This window comes from Dinoponera quadriceps, unplaced genomic scaffold (genome assembly GCF_001313825.1).
Source record: "Dinoponera quadriceps isolate SergipeBrazil2010 unplaced genomic scaffold, ASM131382v1 scaffold343, whole genome shotgun sequence".
NCBI lineage: Eukaryota > Metazoa > Arthropoda > Insecta > Hymenoptera > Formicidae > Dinoponera > Dinoponera quadriceps.
The window spans coordinates 505,135-529,354 of record NW_014554441.1 but is presented as its reverse complement, the minus strand read 5'-3'; the positions used below and the strand labels follow the sequence as shown (position 1 = coordinate 529,354).

Below are 24,220 nucleotides of genomic sequence, written 5' to 3'. Positions count from 1 at the left end.
CAAGTACTTATCGGACCGCCCTCGTATGTTACCACATACTTTACGAAATATGCTTTTCAAAATCAGGAGAAGCGCAATTGTGCGGTTAATCAGACGTGATAATATCAAGGTTCCGCGATGATGAGACCATCACGGTATGCGATGTGTTAACGTAGGAACGACATTTAAACGGTCAGATTACGCGTTCAGGCAGCAACGCGCTCGCCGGCGATGCAGAGAGCGGCAGCGAGCGCTGGTACGCGTCGCCCGTGCGGAAAGACGCGCAGGAGAGACGCGGCTGCGAAGGAGAGACGGAGAGCGAGCGTATGATCATGCGCGAGCGACTGGGACAAGCGGATCGGGGCAACTTTCTCGGCCGGCTGTTCCCCTGGCACATCGGCGCAGCGCCGCAGCGCCACGCGTCACGGCGAGCACCATCGCAACGCGCGGCGCCCCTACGCCGGCCACCGCGACGCGGCTACGCCGTTACCTTTGGCTCCTGTCCATCCATCGTCGCGATGCTGCGCGGCGCTGACGCCTCCTTTACCCGAGGACGGTCGTCGGCGTCGCGAGGCCGGTCGAGAGTGCCCGCGACCGCTTCGACCGAGAGAGTGGGATCGGCAGCAACGTGTCGAGACCTTCGGGCACCCTGGGCTGACGGTTTGGTCTCGTAGTTCGGTGCTTTAATAAGGTACACTGAAACACGTTACATTCGAGTGAATATACAATACTAAGGAGTATTGGAGTAGTTATTTTACCTGAATTGAATAAATGTTGGTTTTAATGTAGCACATTGAAAGGAAAAATACTATATTCGAATAATATTTATTTAATTCAAATAAAATAATTATTCCAATACTTCTTGGCAAATATATACTTGAAAGCAACACCTTTTCCTTTCGATGTAAAAGGCGTAAGATCGATGATGTTGAATAGCGAGATCTTAAATTGTATGTTGGTCTGGTAAAAATATGTGAGATGAGGTCTTATAGACTTCAACGGATTTAGAATAAAGTTTGATCGCTAGCTTAACATTTTGTTTGGAAAAATGTTCCGTCTGACAAACGAAATCCTTCAACGGAATCTTAATCTGACGTCGGATTAACATAATGAAATAATGGACGGAGAGGCGCTGAACCTCGTGTTGGTCGAGGACTACGATTACAAATTGTAATTCATTAATTATGAATGCGTGTATAATAAAATCTACTGATTATAAATACCTCACTACGAAGCTTAACGCCACCTGGTAGGTCTGCGATGCACGAAGAAGCGGTGGTCGTTGCATCACCAGGTCTGGTACCGAGAATCAGTAAAGTCTAGCTCTTCAGGCTTGGCGGATGACGTCTGCGAAATGCCTGAACCTCTCTATTGGCGATGAAGACGAAATGCTCCTCTAATTTTTCTGATCTACTATTGAATCGTGTTATGATCTGCGTTTTCGATAGAAATACTCAGTAGCTCGTAGCAGAGACTTTGAAATTCTTTTTTGGAGAAAAAGTCGATTCACTGAAAGACCGACGGTCTCGGTTATACATGGTTCGACTCTCTGCTAAGTGACCTGTTGCTTCTATTATTTTCAAAGTTCCTAATCTGTTTATTTCCGAAGAATAAAAGTATTTCCGACCTAACGACGAATTATATTATTGAAAGATAAAAATTCGGGCAGGACAGGCTGAAAGTAATTCGTAATCAAATTTAGAAATATCAAATTAAAACAACTATCGATACAATGATTAATACAGAATTTGAGAATGTCGAGAAAATAATCAATCGTTAAAAAAGGAAAAAAAGAAACACAGAAAGAAATCTATTTATCGATTGAATATGGTTCATCTGTAATTAGCAAATATTCAGTCGCACGCTGATATCGTAATACGATAACAGCAATCATTCCGGAGATGCATCTCTCGTTGCTGATGTTGCAACCGATGATAAGAGTTCAGCAAATTATCAGTGACCGAATATACAAACGGTTGCAAATGATCCAACTCTCTGGTGATGGTCTCTCATCTATAAACTATGATTTTCTTTGCGAAAAATTAGTAACAAACACTTGCTAAAAATCGTATATTTATTTATAAATTCGTATCAACGGATGATGTCGTGTAAACGCTTAGTCTAAGCTAAAACGCCTCTGCTCGCTCGTTTCTCTTTGGTATATAATCGCACTTATTACAATACATCGGTACCGGTAAGAAGTGAGTAAAAACGCACTGAATCCTTCCACGTCATACCCTATCTATCAACCCTAGACTTGGCAGAGTTCAAGAAAGCGAACCTAAGGTATTAATGAAAATTATAAAAACAGATCAAGGCCTTGCCGGAATAATTCTTCTCATCGTATTCTCGCGTATGCTAAGTATAAAATGGAAAATAATCACGACAATAAATTACCGTCGACATTGTGAAAGACGCGTTTTAATTCTCTAAGCGCGAATCTACTAGACGGGCAATCGCCAAGCTGAAGGGTTACTTAAGCGTTTACCGACCGCGCTGGATGTCGCGGAGAATAAAAACAAATACTGTCCCGTCTGGAATATGTATCGGCGGAGGTACGCGAGACAGCGACCACGCCGTCGCCGCGCTCACCTCGCCACTTTTCTGCCCACTTCCATGCGCGCGCCGCTACGAAATTGTCTTCTTGCTCTTGAGCGGGAGCGACTCGACGAAATCGTTGCCGTCCTCGACGGTGCCGTTCTTTGTCACGCTCACCACGGGATCGTTCCACTTCTGGAGCTCACCGGTGCCGAAGATCACGAAGGTGAGCGCGCCGATGCAATACATGGCCGCCAGGGTCCAGAAAACGATGGTCCACTGTGTGTAAGTCTGATTCTGGTACGTGATGGTGCCGACCATGAAGCTGCTGAGGAAGCCGCCCAACGAGCTAAAAGTGTTGGCGATGCCGAATATCGTGCCTGAGAAATTGGGCGCGATGTCGAGACCGTTGCCGAGATATCCGGCTGTCACGCCGCCGTTTATCGTCAAAGCAACGGTGAAAATGGCGACCGAGGCCGTGCGATCGCAACCGTAATACGCTTGGACCACCATGAGGAGACTGGGTATCATCACGGCTGAAACATAGATGTTGGCGTCAACCGAAGAACTCGATCTTGCAACTGAGATCGTGCGAGAGACATTGCGAAAGCTTGTGCTTAGCTTGGCTCACCGAACGCTGTGAAAATTTTACGTATCGCCGTGACGGACAGCTTGTTAGTGCGGCGCAAGTAGTCGGCCAGAGTGGACATGGATACCGCAAAGATATACTTGCCGAGATATGGCAGCGAAGACAGCAGGCCGTTCTGCATTCATTACGGAAAAATCAGTGGTGATATATGAACACGTTTATATTTAATATCATTAAATCAATATATATAATATGTAATATAACGACAGAATATAAAATATATAATAACATAATATAATATCTCATTTTCTGAGCTAATGTATCGAAAATTTTTAACGTTGAAGAATAGACGAATGTTTTTCCATTTGTTCTTTATATGTAATATGCTTAATCATAAGATAGTTTGTCCAAGTTTGAAATTGTTCAAGCTTTTGGTTTACACGCGCTACCTAGAATACTCCGTTAAAGTAATGTCTTTTATATCGACTTTTTATATCGATCGTTTCATCATGCAAATTACGACTGTTCCAACTTAACCGGATTTGTACGTTGGCTAATGAGTTTTCCGATCTCTATTGATATGTTTCACAACTCAACTAGAATCTTTAGACGTTGCCTGACTCTTGCCTTCTCATCTTGAGTTTCTTTTATTGGGGCTACTTATTTGTTTTTACCATATTGAAATTTAAATTGGTTAATATTTTTATACATGTTTTCCATTTCTTTTTTATTATTTCGTAAACCAAATGACCAATTTTTTGTTTAAATAAATGAAACATTAATCGTTTATTTTCGAGTTTAATCACAGAGAAAAATATTTGTTTGTTAATTTGATAAGCGCATATCTCAAAGTAGTTTCATGTCGACACGTACCTCTTTGATGTTGAAGTGCAAGATATACTTCATATAAGTGGGCAGCTGATTGACCACGGTGAAGTAACCGAAGACGCTACACGCGTGCGTCACCACGATAGCCCAGACAGGCCCCGAGGTGAAGACGGAACGCCATGGCACTGGCAGGTGCTGTAATCAATAAGACCGAATTATTACCACGAGTATCAACGGGTTTCTCAAAGAAAAGAGATGACCAACCAAGACGATCGAATAAGAACAAATCGCAAAGTTCAACGATTAGAATCCGACGATAGTAAAAATCGCATGTTCTTCACGCATTTCAATGCAATTTATGTTTCTCGTGCTTGCACTCAGATGGAATGAACGCTTTCTATCATTGCTCTCCGAGTACCTTGGTGGTGGCGGTGACTCCGATGGCGTCCTCGATATAACGCCGCTCCTCGTGGCTGATGCGCGGATGCTGCGACGGCAAGTCGAACACCAGCAAGAACCACGCCACGCTCCATATAATGCCAATCGCGCCGGTCACGTAGAAGACCGACTCCCAACCGAGCGAGGCGATGAGGTAGCCGCATATCGGCATGGTTATCGCGGCGCCGAGCGACGAGGCTGCAAGCAACGGCACGTTTACGGTCGCGTTTGACGCGTTTGGCCACGCGCGCACGCTCCTCCATCCTCGTAAAATCCGCGGCCGTTTCGCGTCTATCACGGCTCATGACTCCGACAGAGGAGGAGGAGACGCGGGGAAGAAGACGGTCGGCTTTACGCGGAATCCTTTATCGCCGGTTTCGTGAAACGAATTAAATCGTGAATTGGATCATTTACCCATCATGTTAGAGACGAACTTGCTACGCTCCGTCGGTGGAATCCATCGAGCAGTCATTGGCTGGATCGCAGGCCAGGTGGCACCCTGATTTGCGGAATGAATCAATCTTGAGAGATCGTCGGTCTTATGAATGTGTCGTTCGCGAACGCGTCTCGTGATCCGTGGTGAAGCTCGATCGACGAGTACGATCGGAATCGAGTGCGAATAAACGCGGATGGGGAAAAAGAAAAATAGATGCACTGAGAGAAAGAGAACGATAATCTCAACGAAAGTTAGTTATTTGCAGCACTAGCCATATTTTTCTATTGCTTTGACGAAAAAATAAATGTAGCAACATGCGTATAAAATTTAACATATCCATCGATGTTATGTTACTGATACTCGGCATTTACTGGGTATTAATGATATTTGAAATTTAATATAGAGGAGAAGGTGGTATTATGGTCCTGTAAATACAATCGCCCCTTCTTGATATATCCACTAGAGAGAGAAAGAGAAAGGGAGAGGTAATCGAATGAATTCTAGTGATTGCTTATAAATTTACTTAGTAGCCCGTCGTTACGCAATGTCATTAATATGCCAATACACAATGGCTGGCATTTATTAAACGTACCTTTATTATCGAGCATTTTCAAACGTTTTCAAGGTACATTTTAGCATTTAATATATATTTCCTCATTCTTCTTAAACTTGAGCATGTTATCGCATGAATATGCAAAGTTAAACAATGGTATGATTAGTTAGTTTACTATTATATAAACTCCTGTTCCTCTTCGACTCATTATATAGTGTCGCGATATTTTTACAAATAAAATTCTACCTACAAATTAAAGTTCTTCTTCCTACTCTCCTATTGCTCGTATCCGGGCGTGGTGGTGACCTCTCTCTCTCTCTCTCATATGTCTGTGATGCGCACGTTGATTATATATAGGCATATGGGACCTACCGGTTTAACGCCGATTCCGAGCGGCAAATTTTTAAAAAGGGCGTTCATCATGGCAAAAATACTACTTCTTCAGTAGGTTGCCACTTCCGAGAGGAGACACGAGTGTAAATATTTTGGTTACTACCGGGATCGAACCTGAGACCGCTATAGCATAGTAGACCAGTGCGCTGTCTGCTATGCCACGCTCGCACTCATAAATAAAGTTATAAGTAGTAAATATTTCATAATTTTGAAAATCGATTTTATATTCCAATGAACAACACTTCGACGAGTATAATGGTTAAATTTTCAATTTTTAATTTTAATTATTAACATGTTGACTGCCACGCCAAATTCACATCTTTTGCTCAGGTTGCCACGAAAGTATTTTCATTATTCTAAGCATATAATGATAAAATAATAATAAGTATGGTTATATAAGATCATATCCTTATCCATAAAGTTTATCTTACTGGTAGTCATGGATGACCATAGTGGCGCCTTGGTGCACTCAATTGCACTTGATAACACTGTTTTGAAATATTTACTTAATTATGACTATTTACGACACTTGCGCGATATGGCATAACTTTGAACAATATCATAGCAACGTAATAAATAACTCTTGAAATGTTTCAATACAATACAACGTTAGATAGAAAACTTGATAAAAATTAATCTTTTTACTCCTCCAAACAAATGCACTTATGAAATAAAATTATACATAGTGGTTAAATATAGCAAATTAAATGCAATATATGATAAGTATGCTAAAAAATTTTGCAATGAAATATATGGTAAGTAAAGAATTTTGCAATGAAATATATGATAAGTATGCTAAAAAAACTTTTGTTCTGTTTTACAAATAGAATAGCGCAGCTATTTTCTGTAATATATAATGTTCTAATTAAAATTTTTAATTGTTGAATAATGCACTTTTTATTTCAAAGTATTCTTTAATCAGCTATGATGTTCAAAATTCGTTAGCTGACGATGTTCATTCATTTTTTATAATTATAAACATTTGAGGCACTCCAGTCACTGATGACCATGGCGCCGCAGACAAAACAATCTGCGGTCATATGTGACCAACGTGGCGGTCAACGTGTTAACAAAATTATCGTACAAAATATAAACGGGAAAACATAATACTACTTTCTCTTTATTAATTTATTATATAAATGAATATAACATTTTTATCGTCGATATAATATGGCAACACTTACTACAAAAATAGTTTTCTCGACTGTGCAATTACAGTTACAAGTATCAGATACTCTTCTCTCAGTGTAGAAATAGAAAAAAAGAGGCAGAGAGATGCTCGATAGATTCAGATGTCTAAAATTCACAAGTCCCCCGGATTAAATCACTCTCGCCAAACGCGGACGCGGATAATCGCCAGTATTGATCGCGATACTTTAATTATAGTAAGGTATGAGTCTGCTTAAGATAATAACGTACCAGCATGAATCCCAGCACGACTCTCAACGCTGCGACCACCTCATAGCCGAGGGTGGCGGCCAACGGCGTCAACAGGGTGATGAAACTCGATATCAGCATGCTGTAGCCGAAGACCCTTTTAGTACCGATAACCTCCGCAAGCCGGCCGCCCGGTAGCTCCGTGCAGATGTAACCCCAGAAGAAGCTGCCGAGAATCAGGTTCACCTCGTACTCATTCCACGGATACTTGGTCTGAGCTCGTTCCTCCTGAAGTGAAACGCAGTCGTGAAAAGCGACTTGAAGGTGTCTCGTGCAAAAAAAATGCCATGAAGAGAGAAGCATCGAAGATGATGAGACAGATGAAGGAGGATACACCGCTCAGGCGACGTATCTCACACACTGCTGATGAATCGTTCTTCTTTCGAAAGTTCTCTAGCAAGACCCTTCATTTCCTAACGCAATAAACTTTCTTACACAGGAGATAGCTATGAATCGAAATGACGAACTCTCTCTCTCTCTCTCTCTCTCTGTCGTTTCGTCAGCATGATTTAGCATGAATTTCGGCCCTTCCGAAAGTGTTAGTCGTGGGGAAATGAGGATGTGCGTTTAGATGAAGATTAATGCGTTCGGTAGTTGCGTGCGGGTTGCCGAGATCGTCAATCGTGCAGCAAGTTCGGCTTTACGCAAGTCGCAACGAACCCGGTGCGGGAACGCTGATAGGAGCGCGGTGCCATTCGCCTCGTTGACTCGATTAGCGTCGACGTCGATCTGCGGTGGGCCTCTGGTGTCGTCGATCGGGTTGCTCGTCATCGTCAACTGGGCACCGCACTCGTCCACCGACGCTGACTCGTTGGCATGTGACGACAGGCTGCTGCTGTTGCTCGGCGTCACCATCGAGACGATCGCTATCGTGAGATTCACGCGCAGCATGTAGTTCAGCATGAAGCCGAGGATCACCATGATGTTCAGCACCTGCCTGCACGACAAGCGATCTGCGAAAACGCATTCCCGGTATCATTCATCTCGCGATCCAGGCAGAAAGGAATGCACGGGAGCAAAATAGAATACATTTTACTTCTGGGAGTCATACTTATCTTAGAGAAATGATACAAAAGATTTTAGGCATTTTGAGTCGAACAATTAACAAAACTATTAAGATCCAAATCATACATAATAGCAAGATTACAAAATTAAAAAAGTTGATTTAACACTTGCTAATAAATAAATAAATAAGCTAAATATAATATTAGGTTGGGGAAAAAGAAATCCATTATTTTTACGTGAACTTCAAGACTTTATTTAACATGTTTCGGATTGTCCGATTTGGGTCAAATATGCACCGTTTTGTTTTATAATTTGTTACTATATAACAATAACTGTACTAATATTTTAAAGGTAGCTTCATAATGCCTCTCTCATAGAAGTCTTGATCCCTATTGGCGAAAAACTCTAGTAATCGATTTTCACAATCTTCTCTTGATGCCAATTTCTTATCACTAAGGAAGTTTTGCAATGCAAGAAAAACATGGTAATCGCTTGGTGCCGGACTATACGGTGGATGCATCAAAACTTCCCAACCAAGCTCCCGGAGTTTCCTGATGGAACACAACACCTCTCCTGTTGGCCAATTCTGGCCGTTTCTGGTCAATCGCTAGCTTCAAACGGTCCAGTTGTTGACAGTAGAGATCCGAATTTAGTGTTTGGCCATATGGAAGCAACTCATAATAAATGATTCCTTTCTAGTCCCACCAAATGCACAGCAGAACCTTCCTGGCCGTTGGTTTGGCCACCGTTTGAGCTGCTTCACCGCGTTTTGACCACGATCGTTTTCGCACGATGTTGTCGACCCATTTCTCATCCCCAGTCACTATCCGTTTAAGAAATGGGTCGATTTCATTCCGTTTGGCCAAGGCTTCGCAGATGGATCCATCATGTTTCTTTGTGTTAATTGGTGTGGCACCCAAACATCGAGTTTCTTTTTGAATCCAGCTTTGTGCAAATGGTTTAAAACTGTTTTGTGGTCGATCTTTAGCTCCTGGGCGATGCTACGACTGCTAACATGCTGGTCGATTATTTCTGCGATTTTATCGACATTTTCGACGACGGGCCTACCTGTGCATCTTTAACATCAAAAATACCTGAACGGAATCGACGAAACCAAAATTGCACGTAATTGGCTGTTACAGTATCGGCACCATAAACACCATTCACAATTACAGCCGCCTGGCTTGCATTTTCGCCTTTATCAAAGAAAAACTGTAAAATGTACCGAATTTTCTCTTCGCTGACTTCCATTTTTAACACCCTGTAACTCACAACTGAATGGACCAAACAAAAAACAACAAAAGAATTTTTTTAGTGCGAAATGTCACCTTTCCAACGAGCATAAATCTGAAATGGTTTGATCGATACTTTACGAGATATCGATCACTACAGCCATCTACCGAAAAAATAATGGATTTCTTTTTCCCTAACCTAATATATAGCGAGCAGAAATGTAACCAAAAGAACGAAAGACTTAACGATAGGGACTTGAGTGACAATCACATTGCTTTACCAATAACTGAAAGCCGTGAGATAGACATAAAAGAAAGGGTAAAAAAGATAATATGAAAAATTAAATCAGTTGTGACAGTCGAAAGCAAATGTTTTAAGGGAGTATTCTGGTTTTAGCAGCCGGAAACTAGTCGGTATTTGAGAATTTTTTGAGGAGAAATGGAAAGGAATGTTGAAACAGGACTTTTTGTATAACATTTAGCAGTGCTTAAACTATTTGGTTATATTTTTTCAATAACAAATTATTTATAAGAAGTAGTGAAACATCGGCCTCAATTGTGCATCATTTCTGCGACAGGTCCGTGCTGCGTGCAAGTTTTCTTCCAAGTTACATATCTGAAATCAACGACAATGACGAATTTTTAAATAGAACAATATCCTGGAAACTGACACAGGAATTTTTGAAAAATATTGAAAATTGATAAAATGACGGCACTTTGAAATGTAAAGTCGATTTTTCACGCATTTTTTCAAGTTCAATGAGCCGTAAAAATAATAATAATTGATATTTTTCAAATTTTCCATCGTCAGTTTCCAATAAAAACAATCTATTTTCGAAAAATCATCGGTTCAAGCAAATCGGTTGAATATTTTTTGAGAAACTTTGCACGCAGTGCCGAAAGAATTAATTTCGAGAAAAGCGTGTTTAAAGTTTTGTGAAACAATTACAAGCAATGAGCAAAAAGTTGTCAACTTACGGTTAGTCTGCTATTCCGGAGCCATACAATAAACTCTGTGTTTTCTCGAAGAACTCTTATTATTATTGTTCTTTGAGTTGTTTGGCCATTCTACTTTCTTTCGATTTTGACGCTCGGACGTTCGTCGCGCTGATACGTCGTCTATCACGGTTTTCGGCGAACTTCTTTGGAGGCCCACAACGATACCAAGGACGTTCATTAATTTTTAAATTGAACTGTATCCCTCCTTATACTCGAATACTGCAGCCGCCAAATAAGCCGCTAATTCTATAATTTTGGACCCGCTGTATACGTGCTTTGGAGCCAACATCCAAACGCAGGTGTTGAAGATCTCGTTGTTATTTTGAGTGTTGCCCCCTAGACATCTTTTTAACAAGTCGTCGTTCGAGAGGTCTTCATAAGTAGGATGAATTATTTTTGAATTACAGAGTTTAGCTAAGGATCATGTTTGAAATGTTCCAGTTGTCCGGTTGCTACTGCGCGCTGCCACTTGCACCAATTCTCGGCTTCTTCAGGACAGTTCTGATGTTGTGGATTTTCGTCCGTGGAAATTTTATGCAACAACGTTGCCCATACAGCCTTCTTCATTTTTTCCACACAATCAGAATGCCGTTTAATTGCTAAATCGTAGTATATTGTTAAGTCCTTTATTAATTTGTCCGTTAACTTGCCACTTCCTTTGCTTCTAACGCTCTTATTCGCTTTCTTTTCGCCAAACGAAGCCGAAATCTCATTCTTTTTTGAACGTGACCTACATATTCTAATTTTTTTTACCGTAATATCGTCGGGATTTAAATCGAGGAGAGCTTTAAATGTTTTCGTGTCTCCATATAATTGGTATATTTGACGCCGAGCAATTTCTCTGAACGTAAAAACATTTCTTGCACCGCATCTACCTCCATTTTGCCAACGTGATTCACATTTTTCCAGAGTGATTCACAGTACAGTCCGGCTTATGTGCGATTATTCACTCGTCATATTCTGGTATTCCTTTCTTAGCGCTCATATTCGCACAAGATTCATAAAACGACGACTTCACAACAAGATCGAGCAATTCATTATTATATTTACCACTAAGCGACGTCACTCCAAATGACGATGAAAAACTGCGCTTCTTCCACCGGATCTTGACCCGTCACCGGAAACACTCAAATGTAGTGGTTCACTTCCCGCTGCGGTGTTTCCCTCAACTTCTTCCTAACATGCTTTCGATTGGACCAATCCAAAAATAGTTTTCACAACGACATGTATGTTGTTCAAGATAGCATAATAAGAAAAGTTACAAAATTCTTGAAACATATCCATCAGTGAGCAAAATAAATTTTGCAAATATAAGTCCACTTTTAAAAGGCGCTTTACAAAAACGATACGATTATTTATTTCGTACGATTTATTTATAAACGGGCATGATTTAGTACGTCGTGAGTCTCGGCATTCATAACAAGTTTGAATCCGAGGCCACGTTCGGTCGTGCGCTTAAATTTGACATCACGTTTGCACTGCAACGTAACACTTAAAAATGAAAACATTGAAAAAAGTGTATGATGATATAACTATGAGTTGGATCGAGAGTTATCCCAATCGACATCAGCCAATTTTTCCGCGACGTACTCGCGAAGGACGTTTCCTGTTCAATCTCCTCAAGATTTAGCGGATGTTTGCATTTATGCGGTTTACTCGCAGGACGTTCACTGCTACTACGTAAAATTTTTCGAGCAAACGTCGCTATTTCCAGAACATTTTATTCGAGTATACCGACGAACTGATAACAGAACGTTTACAGATAGTGTTTAAAATTTTGTGAAACAATTACAAGCAATGAGCAAAAAGTTGTCAACTTACGGCTAATCTGCTATTACGGAGCCATACAATAAACTCTCTGTTTAACATGCATAATAGTAATAAACAACTCACTGTTTGACGTTAATAAAATTAATGCAGAACAAAGCAGAATGCAAAACATGTATCGGTCATGTAAGCTGATTTGTGCCGATAACAACTTGCACGGACATGCATATCCATGTTTTTTAAATATTTGAGCGCGCTGAGCGAGCGCTCCGCGTTCTCCGCTCACTTCTTTCGTCTATAACTTCGTTAAAACATCGAATTTTGACAAACGATTTTAGGGACATATTTTTAAGACTTTAAATATTAAAAATATGTAAAAAAACAAAAATCGATTTTTTTGACCTCATAGCAGAATACCTTCTTAGCCACATTCAAATAACAATTACAATCCACAAATTTCAGTTCAGAGGAAAGAGAGAAGGAGAAAGCTGTCGTAGAAGTCTAATCTCGATGCGCTATTTCGGATTCGTGTAAAACGGTAGGTGACGCGTGTGAGAATCTATCTTGCTCTTTCTTCTTTTTTTTTTACCGTTAAATTAAAGATTTATATTCTTGACAACAGGCCTGTGTGAAATATAAGATTCACGTGTTTCGCATTATCGTGAAAGAAAAAAGTTACGACAGCAAGTTGGCAAAAGCGCAGGCAATTGTAAAAAACGTCGCGTCCTTCTCGATTTCCCGAGAGATCTTCGATCTCGTATCGCGCGACTAATGACGTTTGATTGATGCTGTTTGAAACGCCGACCAAATATTTTGTCTGAATTTCCGCAACGGTCTACTGTAATCAGTGTTGGGAACGAGACGCGAGGTCGCTTTTGAAAACAGGATGCTAACGCATGGCACTACTAGTATGATGCCAACCCAGCGGCGTTACACGTCTCAAGTGCCGTAAACAATTTTTACGTAACGCGACCACACGCGATCCAGGCGACCACATGTGTTTTCGGTCCATTATCGATCTCGGCGCGTCGTTATCACGCACGATGAGGTCTTTCATTTCGAGGTCATCGGGGATGCCGCCGTTAAACTGGACGCGGAAGGAGCTTACTTTATCTCAGCCTCGGTGTTATCGCGCGTCTCATTATCGGGATTTTCACGCGATTGTGAGCTGGATATCCATTATCTCGAAAAATCAATCTCGAAATTCAAGAACGGGAGCGATTTCTTGACAAATGATAATTTATATTCATTTATTATTTATTTATTTATTTATTTATTTACGGTAAATAATATGGGGAATCATTATTTCGATGTGAAAACCTTGAAAAGGAGATTGTATTATCAGCATTCTTAGAAGGTCATTCTTAGGTCACAACACTATACTAGTATAGCAAAATGCTATACTATTGTTTAACTTTGTATGTTTAACTTGATTATCTTCTCCTCTGCCTATTTGAATACACTCTTGTTTTATTCAAATGAAGAAGAGATACTAATGCATCCGTCTATACACAGATACGAGACAATTACAATATTTCGTTAAAATTGTATTTCCAGATATTATCTCGGTATTCGGATTTCGAGATAATTTTTCAGGAAATTGCCTTGTAAAATTTCGGCACATATCTTTCGGAACAATGCGTAATCCACCGATCATGTTCGTAAGAAGACACGACGCTCGCGTTTGTTACGTTTCTCACAAGTCGACACGTTAGAGAAATCAAATCGGATGCGTCGCAATTATCAAATGGCGATTATTAATTCGCGATTCCGCGAATATTTTAATAGCGTCGGTTATCGCATGGACATCGGAGTCTCGGCCATAAGTGACGGTCGACAGCTTCGTCGTCATTTGGCAGATCGCCGGAATTATTTCAAGAATGGCGTGCGCCGCGGCAGGTCTGCCAATTTTCTGCCGTTGGTCGCACAGTTCGCGCGCACTTCTCTCGAGCGCAACGACGAGTTTCGCAAACGACCGGGCACGTGCTCGCGTGTGTCAAATTCAGAATCGAAAGCTCCAGGGCTCTCGCGAAGCGTTGCGTCAACGGATCGAACGTACGTCGGAAGCACGTAGCTCTCGTACGATGCCGGCGAGCTTCGCTTCGTGAACGGCCGGCACTTCGTTCTTGATATTAATAGTCCGTTTAGCATAAGGTCGTTTTGCACTACGCGATACCTGCGACATTCGAAAAGCGCATGTTATTTTGCTTATCGCGCCCGAGTTTGCGCCCGAGGTTATCGCCGGAGTACTCGATGCCTCGTTATACGTTACACGTGCATGCAAATGAATCTTTGCGTTTTAGTGACGTAATGGAAAAATCGTAGAAGATGAAAGAAGGGGAGAAAGAAATTGTATTCTACGTTAAGATAAAGACAGTTAGATCGACAAAATCGACGATCATCCTCGTTAAAAAACATACTGTCCACCGGACAAATTATGCGTTGGAGCAACAACATGTTGCGTTGATATCCTGGTAAAAATATATTCAGTTTTCTTAGACATCCATTCAATTATTGTCTAATACTAATCAATTGAATCGTTTCTTGTCCATTTCTCGTTCTGTTTTTGTTCAGTAAAGGATTTAGATTTTGCGCATCTTTTGTGCGCAGTAACTGCAGAAAAAGCGTTACATCTCAATCGGGGTCTTAAGTAGCTTTACTTCTCAGTTACTAGGCAAAAGTCAATATAACTGTCCAATAACTGAAAAAATATATGAAATTTCTACCAAGATATAGTTGTTAACCGAGTCGTAGTCGTTGAATCAATTGATAACTCATTACAGCAACTGTATAATCTGTTCAATGGACTAAACGTTGTACTTGAAAACATATTGTTCGTTTAAGCAAAACTTCGTTGGTTCTATCACTTTTTTCTCAGTATAATGATGGATCCTGTTGGATCTATCGGCTCGGTCCAAAAGTTCGATTTTCAATAATTCTTCGACGGGTATACCTTCAGACCATGTGCAAATGCTGCCAGAACGTTGGCAAGAGATCATAAACAACGATGGCAATTACTCACTTGATGACTAATTTGTTTTCGTCGAGTGCGATAGAATCAAATATAACTCAAAGTCGAACCCAATTGTTCGACTTGTCCAATATTTTTCTGCAATGAATATGATAAAGTAATCAAGATAGAGTTAGCATATACCGACTAATGAGATTCAGTATTGAGAATATTAATATGTAATTTTAATCGTATTCTGTCGAGAGGGGGGCAAAGTCAAGGTGAGTAAAATTAAGGTCACGGGNAAAATTAAGGTCACGGGGGGAGTTTTAAAAAAAAAAAAAAAAAAAAAAATAGCGGAAATAAAGGGGATTGAGAAAACAGTAAAAATCGGCTGAAAAATATTTGGCAAGCAAAAAATCGTGTGTCAACCTTAACTTCGTTCTACCGAGAGAATTTTATTAAAATTACACGCGCTAACATCCGCGAGTTTGACCGCCTTGTCACACATGCTGGCTGAATACCCAACGAGCCACGTGAGAATGTCACCGTGTAATTCTCGAGAATGGCGAAAACATGGATTCAGCACCTCGAGCCAAACCTTGGAGCGGATAAATGAACGAATCGGAGATCGTAATCTCCGATTGACTTCGCGCGAACTTCGCTCCATTTCAATCCGATCTACGGAAACGACGAAGACGGATTACACCGGGGGCACATTGTCATCGCGGAGCGAGGAAAGTCGAGTCAGCGCTTCTTTGACGCAATTTATTCTAACTAACGCGCCGAGTCTAACCGACGCATTTAATTATTGCAACAGCGAGGCGCAATCCGAGCGAACAAATAAGTTGCGCGCGTCGTTGCATAAGATTCTCCCACACACGCTGCTCTTCGATGACAAAAGAGCGCGTAATCATCCGCGAACGGTTAAGGTTTCCCGTTCGCGAGCTACCTACGCAAACGTCACGTGCAACAAAAGAAAGAGAGAGAAAGAGAGAAACGGACAAAATCACGGACGATCGGCGGGACTAGAAACACGCGTCGACGAAACGTTCTCCACGTGAAATCGCGCGATTTAACGAGCTAGTTTGACATAACCGCGAAGAAGATCGCATGGAATTGCAGGTGCATTCTTATGGTCAAGGTTCTTCATGCGACACATGATCGCAATTCCAGAGGCAATTTATCGGTGTCGTTTGACCTCCTTTTCGTATGTCTTTCGTATGTCCTATTCGTAAGTGCCCGTATCGCCAATTGCTGCATTATCGATTTATTTTTGCGTCGTTGTTATCAGAGAAGAGGGGAGGGGGAGGGAGAGAGAAATTGTTTCGACGCAGAATAGATAAGAGAAACACATTGGGTCAAGGAAAAAAGCACGATCGGCTTGTTTCAGTAGAAAAAGAACACGCTGCCGAGATAGACTTTTGTAGATCGAGACGTATCCGATGAGAGCGTGACTGGAATATTTGAAGCGAGGAACCTCCGTTTCCGTCAACAGACGGATTACTATCGCGTGGCGGCTCGTTTGCTCGCGCCCCGTGCGAGGAGAAGCCGTTGCGACCCCCGCTGACGACGACGGAACCAATTAAGAACTATTACACGCGTCCTTCGTTATTTTCGCGCGCTCTAGCCGGCCTGTGTGCACGTATGTTTGCCGACACACCCTTTCTTGAAATTTTACGTCTATCGTCGCGATGTGAATTCCTTCTCCCTCTTCGCTGATCTTCCACTCTCTGTGAAGCTAGGAGTCGCGTTATCAGCTGTTTCCGCGTCATCCGCGTATGGGATGGTAGGGAGCGAGCGAGCGTGCACAATTTGGATAATTGAACGGAGGAGAGGAGTGGCTGTTTAAAAAGACCAATCTGGCCGATAACAAACGACAACTCGCGAACAAGCCCGGTCCGCCACACGTCGTGCTATCCACTTAACCGCTATTACGACCATTACGCTCCCTGATCGTGTGACAATTGACCGGGGGCACGCAAGAACTGCGCTGGGGGTACGCACGTATAACGGTTTCGCGTAGTTTCTGGTATTTCAGATCGGTCGAGACTTTGACGCCCGCCGACAACGGTGCGGTAACGTCGCGATAACGCGGATGAATTTTCATTTCGCCAACTCTGTCAAAGTCCGTCCTGATTATTGCGCCCGAACTGATTTGTTAAGTGATGATTATTGATTATTAAGATCGAGAAAGACAGACTTTCGCCGTTTGAAAATCGACGTCGACGATCCAATGTAATTTCACGAGTTCGCGCAGACTTATCCGTCCCGCGATCGCTTGTGCCTATAATTACGAGAATGAAGAGATAAAGATTTATCATTGTTAATATATAACGAGTCATCTATGGAGATAACCATATTGGGAGAGCCGTGATGGCGATTGCATATCGTTTCGCGTTAGTTCGCCGGGTCAATTTTGCCCGAGGCTCGCGCGCTCGACGCCGCTAATCACGATTTTTACGACCGCCTTTACTCGATCGTCGTGCCGACGGCGTAGGGTCGTATCGCCGATGACCTCGATAGAATGACGACGGTTTTAACGGCCGGAAAACTGACGCGGCGATTCGAATCGCCGGGTATTAACTCGGTCGTGAAGGCGATTCGCTTCTCCTTCAGGAGGATCGTGTAACTTAACAACAATAATAATGATAATATTCACTCCACACGACATATGATATCTTGTGATCTTATTGTGACGTTTGATCTTACTTTGTAACGTTTCTCGATCTTTAATAAACGGAAAAAACAATCGGTGTAACTGAATTTTCCATTGCCTGGGAGAAAAATGGAGGCCTGATGGAAAACTCAGTTGTAGGAATAGAAAGATTCCTGTAGAAGGTTTCTGCTCATGAATTGCTCTCAGTTTGTTCTGAGTTTTAATCTAACTGAATATGCACATGAATATTCTCACCCGAGTTGACATTTTGATGCTATTTTGACGCTCTTAAGGATAGTTTGCGCTTATTTAGGCAGCCTATAAAATAATAAGAACGGTGATCTATAAACCAATTAGATGGTCTATAAACCAATGAAAATCTATTTTGACGATATTGACACTTTCTAACTTCTTTCGTGAACCTTCAATTTTACACATTGAATTTTAATGCTACCTTCAACAACCTGTTTTGACGCTAAAACAGCGAAAACGGGAAAAAATTAAGATATCATTAGAGTAGGAGTTATGTTATTAGAATTGAAGTTGAATCTATTTTGCTATCTTAGCTCCTACTATATTGTAAAATTAAAGGTTTAACATATAGAGCTAAAGTTTCGACTCAGACATTCGCGATAACAGATATAATTCTTTGTCTCTGAGTTTTCATTTTTGTCACCAAATTTGTTTCATGTGGTTCCTATTCAGCTGCAATAATTGAATTTTCCATTGTCTGAAAAGAAAGGGACCAAATATGGAAAATTCGGCTATAAAAACGGGAAGATTCGTGTAGGAGGTTTTTACTCAGCTCAATTGATCTCAGTAATCTCACCCGAATTTTAATATAGTTGAATGTTCAGAGAACATTCGTTTCTCGTTACCGAATTTTCACCTGATGCCTATTCAGCTACACGAACTAAGATTTATTTTCCGTGCGTGTGATGCGCATCGATCTCTCACGAGAGACCGACGTCACACATGTTGCGACGGCGATCATTTTTCCTCCTGTACACATAAACAAAGCAAGTCTATTTCACACACTATTACATAAAAAAGTATGAAGTAGTCTGTAGCGGACAGTTTCCCGGATGAATGGCGGCAATGAACATGTTAATTTACCTCGTGAGATGTAAATAGGAACAAGCCGCGATATCGGGATTCGCGGAAACGTCCGTCGATCAATTAACGGCTCAGCTGCTCGATCGAGATGTCAAGTAGACCGAAGAGTTTCAAAGTCGCGAACACGAGACGCGGCGCACGAGATACAGCTCGTCGAGTTGATTTGAGGATTAAATCCCCGTTCATCGATCGCTATTTAAAAATCGCGCTCGAGCGCAACGCACGACCGTCTCGCAATCGATTCGTGGTTTTTTGCTGAATGATACTCGCGGAACGTTTACTCAGCGCTCGTCGTGTCTCCATGCGAATTCGAAAAAAATTACACACTAAGCGTGACGCGTTTAAATCTACTGACTATATAACTCGTGGGTAATAATTGGAAAGTTTTTCGCGAAATGCCTTGAGATCTTTCGAGATCCTTCGAGACGCGTTACCTATGAAATCGCTGCGTCTTCGAGCACGCCTCTTGCGTTAAAATGTTGGCCCTATATTAACCCTGAGAATAATATTTGCGATCTTGACGCTGAAGTAACATCATAAGTATCTCAGGCCTAGATAAAAAAAATGGCAAAAATCGTAGTTTTTTTCATTTTTATGTTACTTACATATATTAATATTAAATTTATCATATCAATTTTTTAGTTTATTAACCTTTTATTATTGTCTTTTGTATAAACTGGTTGCCGCTAGGAAACTAGTTATCTTATTGGATCAGACTGAAAATAGCAGTGATCACATGGATTCAACTTTTTCTAAATAATAAAGGAATAGAAGTAGGATGTAGCGTCTTGCATAAAATGTGGAAGAGAGGATAAACGAAATAAAACGCTCGTAGATCTAACATGTTACTGTCAGGATTAATTCTACACAAGTAGATGCTAATAGGTTGAATCGCAATTCTAATAATTAACATCTCTTTGACGCTGATGATATCTTAAATTACCGTTTTGGATGTTTCAGCATCAAAATAAAATGTTCAAGGTAGCATTAAAATTAAAATCTGCGTAATTAAAAGTTCAAGAAAGAAATTAAAAAGTGTCAATATCGTTAAAGCAGATTCTCATTGATATTTATAGCCCATCTAAGTTGGCACGAACTATCTTTAAAAGCGTCAAAGTAGCATTCAAGTTTCGACTTGAGCTTTCGGCCGAAACGCAGCCGAACGCTGTTTTGCGTCTTTTGGCAAAAGGTAGCAACAGATTAGTTATCACAACCTTCACCCAGAACCCGGTTGCACGGTTTCGCACTGTGGAGCTATTTACGTCGGGTGTGTTTTGTCGTTTTGCAAAGGCTCGAAATAGCGCAGCACCGCTTTCCTCTGCCGCGGTTTGATGACTCGCCCTCGTAACGATCGCCGGCATCGATTCGGGTCAAGAAGTGTGCGCAGCGAGTCTAACGATCGCGAATGGAATTTGCAGCGCGTGCGAGCGCGTCGTTGTGTTCGCGTATTTGCCTGCCATTGGTCGAAGATTAGAGGCTGGTGCATCGCGTGGACTATGAGCGACTATTAGCGGTACGTTACAACACAGCAGTAGTAATTTTCTTTTTTTCCTTCGACGCGACGCGAACCAACATCGCCGACACATGTTAACCCCAGCGGCATCGAAAGTCCCAGGCGAAGAGGCGCCCGCGAGTTGATTTTTTCCTTCAATCGCCGTGTAGATCGTGCTAGCATCCCGCTGCGACTTCATTCAGAGATCGCGGGTTATGCGCGCCACCCTATTGATCCAGCGTTCGTAAATTGAGAAAAAAATATTTAAAAATTTACGAGGTCTGTTCAAAAAGTATCGCGAATTTGGAATTTCCGCGGGTTACGTATATTCGATTTTCGATTTTTTTGTGGCGTTATGTTGGTACTCATGTCCCTCACTTATGCCGACAAGTTCGGCCATTTTGAATATTCAGTTTATCTTTGACAGCTGTTTTGCTTGGACGTGTTTTGGCTCGTCTTCGATTTTTGCCTATTCCAAAAAATGGATCAAAGAATCTAACAAAATTAAGTGCGCGGACGCATTCCGAATGTTGACTGTGGCATATGGTGAAGCTACCTTGGACCGAAGCAACGTTTATCGGTAGTACAAAATGTTCTCAGAGGGCCGAGAAGACGTGAACGACGAAGAACGTGCCGGACGCCCGAGCACGTCAACAACAGACGAAAACATTGATGAAGTGAAGAAAATAGTATTGGCCAATCGTCGAATCACCGTTGGAGAAGTTGCTGAGGACCTAAACATATCGATTGGCTCGTGCCATTCGATTTTTACTAATGATTTGGGCATGAGACGGGTCGCCGCGAAATTCGTACCAACGCCCCTGCTCACACATCGTTGCTTGTGCGCGAATTTTTGGCCAAAAACAACACACTAATGATGCCGCAGCCACCGTATTCCCCAGACCTGGCCCCCTGTGACTTTTTCTTGTTCCCGAAACTGAAGAGGCACATGAAAGGACGACGCTACGCTACGATTGAGGAGATAAAGACGGCATCGAAGGAGGAGCTGAACAAGATCACAAAAAATGATTTTTTGAAGTGCTTCGAGGATTGGAAAAAACGTTGGCACAAGTGTATAATATCTGACGGGGATTACTTTGAAGGAGACAAAATAGATATTCATGAATAAATAAATAATTTTTGAAAAAACACAAAATTCGCGACACTTTTTGAACAGACCTCATATATTATAATAAGATATAAGGTTTATTTCATAGAAATAAGCTTTATTTCTGTGAAATAAATCCTATATCTCCTACGAATAAATTTTTAAGTACTTTATTCTCAGTTTCATGTTATTAGTCGGCTGGTTAACCGTTTTAGTGCCAGGGGTTTTTAAAAATCCGTGTCGGATCGTGCCATGCAGCGCGATAGCGCTTCGTCCATTTATCTGCGAGTAACGCCGATCGACGCGATCGCGCTGCTTTTTTTTTTCGTCGAAATATGCCGCTCGGCGCGCTCGCGTTTCATTTCATCAGAAACGTATACTAAACACGTATACTAAACACGTCATATCAGAAACGTTATACTAAACACTCAAAAGTTTGCGAAATTTGGAACCGAGCGCGTTGCGAATTGATGATTGTGACCAAACATCGCGGCGCATTTCACCACAGTACGCGAACAGCGCGATCGCGCTGCGTGGCGCTAAAATGGTTAAACTACTGAGAAAAAAATGGTAGAATCAACGAAATGTTGCTTAAAAATTTGAAAAGGACGCATTTTTTTCAAATACAACGTTTAATCCATTGAACAAATCATACAGTTACTGTAACGAGTTGTTGCACCAACGCGTAATTTGTTTAATGGACATAATATTAAATAAAAAAATAAAGTAAATATTTTTTTAATGAGAGTGACTACCAATTTTATCGAACCAACTGCCTTTTTTCTCTGTGTCGTCAAAACGCTTTAATGTTTTTCCATTTTGCTTTTCGGTCTTCTCATATATTCATATGTCTTAAATCGTCAATTAGTCGATATATTCGTGGAGATAATAGCGGCAGCGGTGGTTATAAGTCGCGATGACTTATAATTATCTTTGCATCATCGCGCTTTAGTGTTTGGTCGTTAGAGAAGATGATATCTAATTTTGGAATTAACAGCGGGCTTATCCGTGGGCGAGCGACGCGAGCATGCAAACGGAAGCGGTTTCGTGAATAAAATGCCGGTTGCAATTCTCATGATGGACGGCGGCGCTTTAATTTCGAGCTCGTCGCCGCCGAGCGGATTATGTTCTTTCTTGACGAATCATTGTCGTAACGAGGAATACATTAACGCTCGAGCGGAAACCGCGTTCATTGCCGTCGCGCGACACACGCGTGATTGTGCGCACTTAAGCCCTACTGACACTGCAGTCTGCTTTCTCGAAAAATTATCGTGTCATCGGGAAGACAATAATAGATTTCCAACAATGAAAAAAAAAGAAATGTCTACTTGTTATTGTCATGGCAACGTTCGCATGAAATTATCGTCGTTCATGGACAAAAATCATAGATATGCGGTTTTTTTACGAAAAATTTTGCATTCAACCGAACATGCGACATTGAGTCATAAATAAACAATGGAGGGAAGGTAATGAATGTTGATAAAAAAAAACGCATAGAACGCAAAATGCTTAAAGCAGACGTGGCCTAAGGCGAGTGTGACTCATTTATATCTAATATGTAAATAATTTTACTTAGTTGCAATAGAATTTATTTCAACTAAAAGCAAAAGAGTCGGGAGCAAAATCGCGAATAATACAGACGTGAAGAAGTTACAAATCAACAAATCGGAGCCGAACGACCCCGAACTCTCGTAAGACTCGCTTGTAAACGAGCACACATGACAGATTGATCGTTTTTTATTCAAACGTAACGTAGTGGTAGGTCAAGACGAGCAGCGAGCAGCCCCGCTTTCAACCCCTTTCAATTCTCCTATCAACCCAATGCATATCAATCAGCGACTTACCTAGTACGCTGCGATTGGACGCCATCCCGTCGGTATGCGCTCAGCGCGCGCTCCTGTGTGAAGCGATGTGACAATCACAAACCACGCGGGCTCACCATAAGAACGCGCGCGCCTCAATTTTTCCTTCTTCCGCGCTCGAGTCAGTTCTCGTCTCTTTTCACTGGGAGGTTTCACCTTCGACCTCACTCTTATCTTACCGCAACAGGACTCTCTCTCTCTCTCTCTCTCCCACCCTCCCTCCCTCTCTTTCTCTGTCTGTATTGACGTCTCTTCTCCCTCGCGCACTCGCTGTGAAACCGTACGAACGGTGGACTTCTCAACTTGTTAGCCCCGAGGAACGGTCGGGGAAACTTGACGCCTAGATGAGGAACGCGCTCTCTTTCTTTCTCCCTCTCTTTCTTTGTTTTCTCTCTCGCCAGCGTCGCAACTCGCTCGCTCGCCGTGCTCAAACTGCGCTCCAAAACGCCTGCCAAAAATCTCGTCGCGCCGGGCGGCGGCGAATCGCGGCGCTGGCTGTTGCTCACGCGACGTCGAAGACGTGGATGAGGACCGGCGAGGAAGCGGAGGCTCGTCGACAGCGTCGGCGTTGCGACACCGACGCCTTCCGCGGGCTGCGTCGTTCTCCGGCTTTCGTATCGTTCCGTTCCGTTGTCGTGTCGTAACGAAGGCTGCGTGTGACGAAGTGACGTGAAGATAGAGAGGGAAAAGAGGCACGGCCGCGCACGTCACGGAACCACGGGTATATGTGTGTACAGTGCGTGTGTACAATGCCGTGCTTTGTTCGCTGACAGAGAGAGAGAGAGAGAGGAGAGGCGTTATGCTGCTCCCCACCATCGCGCGCGTGGTGCTTTTCCTAC

At 42.0% G+C, this 24,220-nt stretch overlaps 1 protein-coding gene across 1 annotated transcript; it reads right to left on the bottom strand.

Moving 5' to 3' along the window:
• Positions 1-2,035: 2,035 nt before the first annotated feature.
• Positions 2,036-23,996, bottom strand: LOC106748575 (putative inorganic phosphate cotransporter). The gene is made up of 8 exons (XM_014627242.1): positions 23,364-23,996; positions 7,852-8,144; positions 7,174-7,419; positions 4,787-4,871; positions 4,353-4,570; positions 3,980-4,129; positions 3,149-3,281; positions 2,036-3,053 (listed from the first exon to the last, which is right to left on the bottom strand). The coding sequence occupies exons 1-8, from the start codon at positions 23,386-23,388 to the stop codon at positions 2,608-2,610; spliced, it is 1,596 nt and encodes a 531-aa protein (XP_014482728.1). The 5' UTR covers positions 23,389-23,996; the 3' UTR covers positions 2,036-2,607.
• Positions 23,997-24,220: the final 224 nt, after the last annotated feature.

Excerpts from the sequence above, each read along its gene's own strand:
- LOC106748575 (XM_014627242.1), bottom strand. The coding sequence starts at position 23,388 with ATGGCGTCCAATCGCAGCGTACTAG. Across the intron at positions 4,571-4,786 it reads GTTCGTCTCTAACATGATGG|CCTCGTCGCTCGGCGCCGCG; the intron begins GTAAATGATCCA and ends CGTTGCTTGCAG. Across the intron at positions 3,054-3,148 it reads TAAAATTTTCACAGCGTTCG|CCGTGATGATACCCAGTCTC; the intron begins GTGAGCCAAGCT and ends TCTATGTTTCAG.